Source organism: Dichomitus squalens (assembly GCF_000275845.1).
Source record: "Dichomitus squalens LYAD-421 SS1 unplaced genomic scaffold DICSQscaffold_46, whole genome shotgun sequence".
Taxonomy (NCBI): Eukaryota; Fungi; Basidiomycota; class Agaricomycetes; order Polyporales; family Polyporaceae; genus Dichomitus; species Dichomitus squalens.
The window spans coordinates 144,662-155,922 of NW_006766928.1; the positions used below are offsets into that span (position 1 = coordinate 144,662).

An 11,261-nucleotide genomic window follows, 5' to 3' on the forward strand; every position below is an offset into this window, starting at 1 on the left:
CAGCGACAGTGAGTCGTCCACAAGCCGCGAGCCGACCTGAAGTCAATTCAATGAGATGTAGTGTCAGTGAACTTCCGGAGTACGACTAGGAGTCGGGCGATTCGTCCACCCGAAGAAGGTACGATGACGTTATCTTTGGGGCTAGAGCCGACTCTGAAGGCGCAATCGAACACGTTCACGCCTCCTAAATGAATCGGGAGGAAACCCATGATTATGTTGAATTCAGAGGGTGACTGAATTTTAAGCAGAATCGTCCGAGCCTTGATTTAGGTTTGGACAGGCTCACCTGCGGCCTTGCAGAAGTCCGAATGGTGCGAATGGGCGCCACTCGACATAGCCTATGCCTGGTGTCGCAGAACATTGGCACCTTGGGCCAAGTGTCTCCCTGTGCTGATGACTTGTGCAAGGTAAGGTGAAGCGTGTATACAGAAAGTGCAGTGCGCAGGCGCAGAACGCACCGAGGTTCGCCGCCCACTCTCAATCTGCTTCACGCATGATATACTGTATGCCCAGCTGTCGAATAATTGCTGTCTTCCTGTTATTGATTGCTTGTCAGCCTTAAGCACTTCAGACAGACAGAACTGCCCTTGGATTACAGAAAACCCGAGTATTAGGAAAAGAAAAAGAAGTAGTAGCCTTACACTTGCCATTAGTACATCATGATCAGTCATTTGGTGGCAGCTCTTGGGCTCGTTTGGGCTGTAATTGCATCGTCCACCTGGCCGCTATGACCTGCATGGTGTTGTGAGTGTCCGCAGACTTTCGCGACGCCGTCCTGCTGCGATTGCGAGGACATCGAGGTCTTTTTTTATTATTATTATTAGATTCTTGTCTTAGACCAAACGCGCATACAAGTACAGAACAGGTACAGTACACGTGTAAGTAAGCGTCTTATCCCAGTTTGTGAGGACATCGAGGTCACCGTTGCACTGTCGGCGCCGGCTGAGAGACTGGCTCAATATTTGTGCGCTCGGCGTTGGCCGGTGTGATCGACGACGAATTGGTCACCGTTGCTGCCGGCGCGTACACTTTGGGACCTTCGTCTTCAAGTTCGCCGTCTGTGGCGACAGCCTCCACTCTCGAGTCCTCAGGCACCCTTAATGCGACGCGTATTATCAAACTGCTTTCGACATATTCAATCCTTCTCTATCACAAGGGACTTCCTATTGTTCAAGCAATCCGCAACCGCACTGCGCCGATCGGCTGAACGTTGTGCGGAGCCTGTCACGACCGTACTTTTCGTCGGGTTCAGGAGGTTCTGAGGCGACCGTGGTTTCTCAAGGAATCTGGGATTGGTTACATCTAGAGGTATTGGGGATTGGTAACATCCAGGTACGACTGCTGTGTCTGCGCTCTGCGCGCCATTCACAGTTTCCTGCCTCAGTTCCAAGGCTGCAATCACAGACCCTGCAAATCTACGATATGGCTCAACCCGGGTACTCGTCGTATTACCCACAAACGACATATGGGTATCCCACCCCTACATCTCAGTCTCAGGAGGCGCAGGCGTATGACCCAAGGGTGCAGCCGCAATACCTTGCACACCATCAGCAGCCATCGTACGGCCAGTCCCCTTCGCAGCAGCAGCCTCACATGTACACACAAGCTCCGCCTCCCGCTCAACGTCCACCTTCGAGGATAAATCCTATACCTTATGCCGCTGGTCAATCACCTGGCCCAATGTCCGCTCCGCTTCCAGCGCAACAATATGGCCAATATCATCCTCCTCCTCCTTCCTCCCCCCAACCTCATTATCAGCTCTCGTCTACCAATCCGTATCCTTCTCCAGTATCGCCGGCGGCACCTCAGAACGGTACTCCGCAACCCGCCAGACGGCCGCTCCCTTCTCCTCGCGGTCTTCCTGCCACTCCCGGTAACGGTCCGAGCCCCTCGCCACAGCCGACCCCTTCTCCTGTTCCGTATTTCGGCACGCACCGACCTACACACTCTGTCCCGAGCGTATTTCCTCCACAATCTCAGCCGAACGCAATCAGCCGAATTCCCTCTGGGCAGGAGCCGCCACATTCGGCAAGTGTACATCCTCCGACGTCTGCTGGTTCACCTCGCCCTTTACCGCTACCTCGCTCTGCGGGCACGTTTGACCTGGCATCTGCCCAAAGTCAGAGCCAAAGCCAGTCCATCCCGCAGAGCCCTCCGAAGCGTGCCCTCCCTGCGCCGGTCCCGTCCTACACTTCGGATCAGCCACCCGCAAGGAATTCCGAGCCACTGCCGGCGCCCGGACAGAAGTTCGTTCCGTTGTGGAAGCGTGCATTGCCCGAGCCCGGAGGTTCTGCGATCGTGGGCTCCTCGCAACCGTCCCAGGCACAACCACAGATTGAGCGGAGGAGCACCGTGTCTGGCGGCGCACGTCCCCTCCCTTCTCCTGGCTCAGCAAACAATGCTGTCGGTGTGTCCCGGGATGCGTTCGCGCGTGCTGGTACGTTACCCCCACACCTCCAGCTGCAGAACTTGCCTTCATCGCAACCGCCGCCGCAACCACCTCAACCTCCACCTCGCGCGCCTGTCTCTGCTGCTGATCCCACTAACAACTCGCCCCCGGTGTCGCGATTCCTCTCTCGTGAGCGGTCGCGCACGCTTCCGCTTCCAACGGCTCCACCGAGCTACCCCCCTCCCGTACATCCACCTTCCCCGAACACTTTGGTCGGGCAGCCCATCTCAGAATCCCCAATCAGCTCGGATGACGAGGAACTGACGAACGCCCTGCTCGAGCGCCTTCCCCGCACTCCGCAGCGCTCACCGAGTCCCCGCTTTGGAATCCGCGATCTCCCCTCCCGCACTAATCCCAATCCCAATCCCAATGGCGCAAGTGGAACGGACACCACCACGCCCACGCGACGCGAGCTCCCGTCCCCAGAACCCCCGTCGTCACCCAATCCGGGCGGACAGCAGGCCGAGACGAGCTTGGCGCTGCGCATGGCCGCGACGTCGATCCGGTCCACGTCGCCGTCCCCGGCTTTCCGCCCGACACACGGACATTCTCAGTCTCTGTCTATCGCGGGCGCGTCGCGTCCGATGCCGCAACCGCCCGTGCAGCAGCAACGGCCACAATCGCAGCAACAGCCGAACGGGGGTTGGCCAGCAGCGCTCCCACCTCTCCCCCGCGCGCCTGTCAGTCCGAATCCAAATCCGAGCCCGAACCCCATCTCCCCGCCACCGTCGTCGACGCAGGCCGCGGTCTCCCAAATGCAGGCGCGCGCGCTGCCTCATACGCCCGCGCGCTCTAACACGACTGCGGGAACGGGCGCGTTGCCGATCTCGTCGCCCTTCCCGCGCTCCTCCCCGCGGAAGGTGCATCTGGACCTAAGTCTGGATGATGCGCCACCGCCGTCGCTGAGACGCTCCCCTGCTCCATCTCCTTCATCGTTCCAGCAGACCTCCAACCATTTACGCTCCCCAGTGAGGTTTAATGCCCCGTTGCCTAACACTCCACAGCACAGAGCACAAACAGTCGGAGGCTTGCGCTCACCGACGAACGGGCAGCTGCAGCGGACGCCGTCGGACGCGGGTTCTGTGTTCTCATTGTCCAACTTCCCTGCGCCGCCGACGCACGTGAACGGTCCGTCTCCGCCTTCGTCTCCACAGAAGAACACGTTCGGTGCGCCGGGTTCTGCGGGAGGGCGTCCGCCTTCTCCTACGAAGCCTCAAGTTCAATTCCAGCAGCAGCAGGTGCCGTCCTCCCCTGCAAAGGCACAGTTCCAGCAACCGTCTTCGCCGAGCAAGCCATGGCAGTCGTCAATATCTACCTCGCCCACTAGGCAGCAGGTCCAGCAGCCGCCCTCGCCTACGAAGCCTTGGAAATTCACAACCAGGTCCTTAGCCAGGCAGCCGCAGCCGCAGCCTACCCAGCAGCCACCGTCTCCTACGAAGCCGTGGCAGTCGACGATCTCGTCGCCGGCAAGGCAGCAGCAGCCATTCCAGCGTCCGCCGTCCCCTTCCAAGCAGTCACAGTCGCAGTTCCCGTCTGGGCGGTCGCACTCGCCCGTGCGCTTCCAGCCGCCGACCCCGATGTCGAGCCAGTCGTCGCAGGGCACACCGAGGACACCGAAGATCTCGTTCCCTGCGAGCGCGGACGGGGATAGCGACGAGGACGATGGGATGGGGCCTGTCATAAACATCTCTGGTACTGGAGATAACGGATCCGGCTCAAGAGGGAGGCCACCGACTCTCCCGAAGATATCATTCGGGGATTATGATGATGGTGGTAACGACAACGGGATACCTGTGATCAACATCGGAGGAGAGGACGCCGGACCGTCCATACCTCAAATCTCACTCCCTGGCGAACCGTCCTCCCCAAGGAAGAACCAGCCCCAGACGCGGAAGATCCAGGAGACGCTGTCGAACCCGCGCGTAGAGGCTGCGAAACGGAGCGGGCTAGTCTGCGGCGGATGTGGGGGGCCGATTATTGGGCGGATCGTGAGCGCGATGGACATGCGGTGGCATCCAGGTTGCTTCAGGTGTTGCGTGTGCGACGAGCTGCTGGAGAACTTGAGTTCATACGCTCATGATGGGCGGCCGTATTGTCATCTGGACTACCACGAGGTGCGTGTTTCCTCCTGTTCCGTCATGCATGTGATATTGCTGTGCTGACATCGAATGGGCTTGCAGCATTTTGCGCCGAGGTGCTACCACTGCGAGACAGCGATCGTCGACGAGCGTTTCATCACCCTTGACGATCCAGAGCTCGGCAAGCGCACGTACCACGAACAGCACTTCTTCTGCGCTGAGTGCGGTGATCCGTTCCTCCCACCATCGGCTCCGGGGGCCCCGTCTCGGACGTTTGCTGGGGACGGAGCCTTCACAGCGAGTGCTGAGGACGACGTCGGTTTCACGGTGTATAAAGGCCACCCATATTGCGAAGCGTGTCATGTGCGCCTGCGAATGCCGAAGTGCAAGAAGTGCAAGAGGAGCATTCGGGATGGGATGCAGGCTGTGGAGGCGCTGGGCGGGAAGTGGTGTTGGGAGTGCTTCACCTGCGCTGTGAGTCCTTTTCATCGACAATTTGTGTAGCGATGAGATGTGAAGCTGATTATCTGCCTCCTTTTCGTTGAAACAGAGCTGCGATAAGCCATTCGAAAACCCGGCGTTCTTCCAGCGGGATGGCAAGCCGTTTTGCGAACATTGTTTCAGTATCATGATCAGGAACGAGATCTAGCGTGGAGCTTATCTCGGAATCGGTGACGTGCGGGATTGTAACTTCTACGCTATCTATCCTCCTCAGCTCCGTCCGCCTTCCTTTCTCATGTCCGTCTCAGATACTCGGGACATCATCAGGACTAATGCATGAAACAACCACGTTAAAGTTCCGATATTATGATACCTCGATACTCCTGCTGCTGACGTCCGTTACACTGCATACCGCTTCCTTTCTTGCCTTCACTGTGCGTCCAATGATCTCTCACCGTTTGCCTCTCTGCTCTTCCCTCTCTTCCGAAAGTGTATATCCACAATGTTGTGCCTCTGTGACATACATACGTATATCCCTGTACACGAAGTCCTGATGTCATAATTATCAGGCGAGTATCGTAGCCCACTTGCCCTCTCCAGTTCAGCTTGGGTTCAACCAGGTATCCTTACTTTGGTCTACCGCTTGATGTAGGGCTCCTTGTTTGATTTGAAAGTGGCTTTTCACAGTGTCCTGACCTGATACATCCGACGCCAGCAGCATCCTTGACGCTCAATACACCGTCGGGTCTCGCCTGTCCCTAAGCCGCCGTCCGGGATTTCCAGACCGGCAAGTGCCGAGACAGGGTCAGGTTCCTGCGCTTCAGGTAGACACGAACAACCACTTCATGCCTGCCACGCAAATGATCTCGGAACATTGACACGTCGTCGCATCAGCATAGCCGCCAATCCACCGCCCCAGAACGTGTATCCCAGTCTGTGGCACGGAAGACTCGGATACCCTGAGCGGCCATTCACCACATGCCCTTCAAGTTGAACTTACGCGCCGGCACATGGCCAGAGGGTACGGAAGTGTAAGCACGAACCGTTTTCTGTGACATAAGACCGAGTTTCTCAACAGCTTTGACGGTGTTCCTAAAGCCAACTCCCACCACCAAGCGCATCGCGAGCTAGCCTGCTCACCACGACAACAAGCCAATTTGAAAACAAGCCAAAGCATTCCATCGCTCGCTCTATGAAAAGCTGAAGGGAGGTTGCAAGTCATTTGTGCGACTCCGAACAGCAGGATTCCTGGCAGTGAACGCATGTCGCAGCCCTGACCATCAAGGCAAGCAGCTTGTCTCACTGCTTGCACGGTGGTTATTTCGGCCCCGGTGTACTGGACGCATGCACCGGTGCCCTGCGCTGCGCTTCTGAGAAGCGGCCGCAACTTCTGCTGTTCGGTTATCCTGACATGTTCCCGCGGAAGACGCAGAACCGCCTCTGGCATGCCTTGACGGGCTGCTCCTTTTCCACATGAAGCGGTAATTGAGGATCGGAAAGATACACCCGCATCATCGTGAGTTCCTGTTTCCTCGCGTTCACACTGCAGTCGTCAGGATATAGTCACCTTCTGAGCGCTCTCCTAGACACCCGGCAGGCAAAATTCGTATGCTCTGAGTCCACCATCGCGCATACATGTCCGTGTTCTGCTTGCGCTAGCTTGGCCGCCCCATCAGGTCCCATAGCGAGCGCAGGATCGACACACACCTTCCAGCTGTACTTAAAGCGGCAAATCGCATTGCACAAAGCGACGTACCCCCTTGTTACCTTTGCAGATAGTTCCCGCTCTTCTCCTTTGCACACCGACTGCCTACGCTAGCATCCCATGTCTGTCTCTTCCAGCGATAGCGATTCCAAGACACGGGTCCATGAGGATCCTTTAGCCGGGTTCGATTGCGACACTCTTTTCACGCTGGGCCTAGGCAGACGTCCATGCTGCTCCCGATAACGAGTCTGCGTGAATGTCCTGACTATATATGACGCCAGGAGAGAAGGCCTCCGGGTCCGAGCGGGCGTTGTAGAGGCTCAGGTACGATCTCCAGCCCAGTTTCCTACGCTGTATGGCTTTGAGACACCGTGTGCCTTCCACCCTGCCAAACGTCAATCCAAGGAGCGATGATAAACGCGGATAGAATCTGACACACGGCCCACCGAACAGCATGATCGAGACCAGCTTTTCAGTACGTCCGCAACGAGATGCAAGTGGATGAGCAGGTTGAAAGGCCGACTTTGCAGGCCCGATATAGTTCTTGTCGTCTTCCGTGGTGGTAGGCATGGGGAAACTGTGAAGCTGCAGCGTCATATGTGTTCAGCCTGAATTCGCAGGCTCACCATAGAAGTACGCAGCGTGGGGACTGCATGGCTGGCGATCGACGGTGTGCCCGCCGCATGTGCCCACAAGCTGACGTCAATTAGGTTCAGCATGGGCATGCACCGAAACAAGGATATTACGATATGTACAGTATGATGCGAAGACCACTGCGACGCTGATCGGAAGACCGGAGGTGCTGAACTGCAGACAGAGAGGCATAGCACCAGCCCCTAAGGGTGCATGCGGTCAGAGCGACGATGGCCGGGAGCCCCAATGAGCAGCTCTAGCACTGTGAGGTCTCGTGAAGGGCCGATACTGGCACTGGATTCATCGCAAGGACTTCGAAACTACCCAGACAAAGAGACGCCCGTATTCACTAGTACTTAATTCTGTCCACGATGGACGTACTGGCATGTGCGGCTTGCCCTGGATCTCTCTCTTCACATCCCTGCTTCATCTATCAGCATCCCTCGCCGTCTTTTGAGCATCATCAGCTGCACACATCACTTACTGCTATCTTAGCTGCGGAGGACGTGATCGGGAGCCGAGGTCTTTGCTCTTGCTGTCAAACCTCCCTGCGCTGCCGACGCACTCCAACGCCCCACCTACGCCTTTGTCGCCGAGAAGAACGCGTTCGGTGTGCTTGGTCCAGGGGGACGAGACCGCCGTCTCCCACGAAGGCTCTGCCCCAGTCACGGTTCCAGCAACTACCATCCCGTGGCAAGTCCCAGATTCAGCAGCTAGCTCAAGCCTCGCTACCGAACTCATCGCAGTCGTCGATACTAGGCAGCACTTCGGATAATTGAGTTTCTCTGCGGAGTCGTGGCGATCGATGATATCGTTAGCGAAGCAGCAGCGGCAGCAGCCGTGGCGGTCACTGTGTCTCCCGTGTAGCAATTGTAGGCGCACTTTTCGTCTGCACCGTCGCACTCGCCTATGCGCTTCTGCCCTCCTACCTCGTTGTCATTGCCGCAGTTGCAAGGCACAACAAGGATCGTGAGTACTTCGTTCTCTGGGAGCGCGGATGCGGATAGCGACGAGGCTGGGGCGGGCCTGGAATCAGGATTATCGGCCTCGGAGGACCTGGCTTCGCGTCAAGAGGGAGAACCAGTCTCAGACGCTGTCCAACCCGCGCATAGAGGCTGCGAAGCGGATCAGGCTAGTCTGCGGCGGATGCGGGGGCCACGATCGTTTGGTGGATTGTCAACGCGATGGACATGCGGTGGCACCCGGGCTGCTTCAGGTGCTGCGTGTGCGACGTGCTGCTGCTACCGCGAGGTGCGCGCTTCATTCTTCTCCACCTTGCGTGTATCGTTAGTTTTGCCTATCCCGAGTGGGCTTGAGGTATTCTGGCCCGACGTGCTACCACTGCGAGACTAGTCGATCGTGAATGAGCGCTCCATCCCGGGCCTCCCGCCATCTGGCCCGGAGGCTCCGTCGCCAACGTTTACTGGAGATGAGGCCTTCCCGGCGAGTGCGGAAGACGACGTCGGTTTCGCGGTGTATGAACGCTACCCGAATTGCGAAGCGTGTCATGTGCTCCTGTGGATTCCGAAGTGCAAGAAGTGCAAGAGGAGTTCCGGGATGGAATGCAGACTGTGGGCGGGGAGTGGTATTGACAGTGTTGCACTTGCGCGGTGATGTAAGGTGGTTACAACGCACCAGCCGAAGCCGTTACGCAACAGGCAGGATAAACGAGACTCTATGTTTTCGCCGCCCACCACCGGGTATATGTGTACATCGCGGGGCTCGATCGTGCTAAGGGCGACCGCCCCCCTCACAGGTGAGTGGTGTCCGTCGACAGACTCAACCGAACTCATTGATTGTTGACTACGCTCTGTTGGAATAGAGCTGAGGTAGATTCCAAAACCCAGCGGTCTTCCAGTGGGATAGCGAGCCGTTCGTTGAACACTGTTCCGGTATGACGATCAGGAACGGGATGTAGCGTGCAGCCTGTCTCTACATCCACGGGCTGTGACTTCTTTGCTTTTGATCTTCCTCAGTTCCGTTCACCTTCTTTCCCCGATATTTGTCTTAGAGACTCCGGACATGAACCCAACGAGGCCAATGCTCGTCACGGCCAAGTTGAAGTTGTCGTATCAAGATACCTCGATGAACGCGCCACTGACGTCTGTTGCGTTATCTTGCTGCGTACCGCTTACCCTCTCGCTTTGGCTATACGTCTCATGCTCTCTCATGGTCCGCTTCTCTGTTCGTCCCTCTCTCCTTTCGGAGGTGTCTATCCACTGGAACGGTGGAATTGTTCAAAATCCTCAATGTGCCTCTGTCGCATCCATTCTATACATGTATCCTTGTGCACGAAATCCTCGTACACGAAGACCTGATGCAATCATTTAGATTCACAAAGTGAGTCTAGCGTACCCCGGGTGTTTTAGTTTCAAGTTACGTGCGTCTCATGCAGGTCTACTCCAAATGATGTCCTGCTGTGTCCTCGCCTGAGATCATACTGGGCCAGATCACAGCTTCAAGCCCCTTGTCTTTCTGATCCAAGCCCAAGCCTTAGCATGAGTTGCGACGCTCGACACAATTCGGCGCGATATCCAGACCGGCAAGTGCCGAGACTACTGTAGCGTCGACGCCTTGGGCGTCTAGTTGACACGAAGAACCACCGCATGTCCGTCACGCAACTGAATTCGGGACACCATTGACTCGAGCATATGCGCGGATCTACTGTGCCGGGTCATGCAGCTCGGGGCTGACGACAGACTGATGGTTTGTGCCGCCCTCAGGCTCACCACATGCGCAATGCGGCACTTTGATCCGAGTCAAAGAGCCCCTCAGAACTGTAAGCACCGTAACCGATTCTATGACCTGAAACCGACCTCAATCCGCTTAGTGCATCGCATGGAAAGGGAGCCGGCCAACTCTCCATGTTGTCGCACCAGTTAAAGCTAAAGCCTCCCGTCACTTGTTCTATGAAGGGTTTCGGTGACGTTACGAGCCGCCGTTTGTGCGGCTCCGAACTGCAGGCGTCCTTGCTGATACTGGCCTGCATGCCTGCATGTTGCAGCACCGACCGTCAAAGCAGGCAGCCTGTCACACTGGTCAGACGACGCGCGATTTTTTTGCATCTACTGTACACATGCACTGTGTCCTGCGCTACTGAGGCTCGCGCTTCTGCTATTTCCGACGATGTACTAGGGAAGAGGCAGAACCGCTTCTGACATGCCTTGACGGGCTGCTACTACTCTATGAAGCGGGGAGGGAGGTTCCGAATGTTGAACCCGGGGGGCGAAGGCCTCTCCCACAGGTGGCAACGACAGCGGATAGCCTGCAACTCACCTAGAAGGGTTGGTTGATTGTAAGAGGCTTGTAAGAGCGATGAGAGGAGATGTTCGAGTGAACTGAACTGTAGATTGGGGGTACAGAGGTCTCCTATATATACTACTGTACATCTGTGGCTACGTAGTACTATACAGTACCTTCCCAGGATGCACAGTCGCACAGAGAAGCAGTGCGTACACAGCGAAGCTGTGTGTGTACCACATGAGTAGTACAGCCTCGGTTATTATAGTAACCGGCTGTGCCGTTCCATATCTTGTGATGGCTGTGTTAGGCAAGCTGTGTAAACCAGCGCCTGTTCAACACTCCCCCTCGCTAAGTATCCGAATGGTTACGCAAGCGTAGCAGGCGCTTTAAGCAGCTCTGGACTTTGGGAAGCGGAGACCAAGTTGTGAGTGAAATTTCAAGAACTTCACTACACCAAGGTTCTTGGTAAAGATGTCCGCAGGATTGTCGTTTCCGTCTATATAGAAGACATCAACGATTCCTTTATCATGTACCTCACGGATATAGTGATACCGGATATCAATGTGCTTTGACCTTGACTCCGTCACAGGATTTGATGCAATGAAGATCGATCCTTGATTGTCTCCGGATAGAGGTATGTGATCGACATGGTAGTCAAGTTCAGCAAGTAGATTGCGAACCCAGACCACTTGGCGACTGCAGTCACTCATTG

General features: G+C 56.4%; 1 protein-coding gene across 1 annotated transcript; it reads left to right on the forward strand.

Moving 5' to 3' along the window:
• Nucleotides 1-1,422: 1,422 nt before the first annotated feature.
• DICSQDRAFT_173441 (uncharacterized protein) lies at nt 1,423-5,176 on the forward strand (the record flags this gene model as incomplete). The annotated part of the gene is made up of 3 exons (XM_007369259.1): nt 1,423-4,563; nt 4,630-5,001; nt 5,078-5,176. The coding sequence occupies 3 exons, from the start codon at nt 1,423-1,425 to the stop codon at nt 5,174-5,176; spliced, it is 3,612 nt and encodes a 1,203-aa protein (XP_007369321.1).
• Between the last annotated feature and the right edge of the window lie 6,085 nt (nt 5,177-11,261).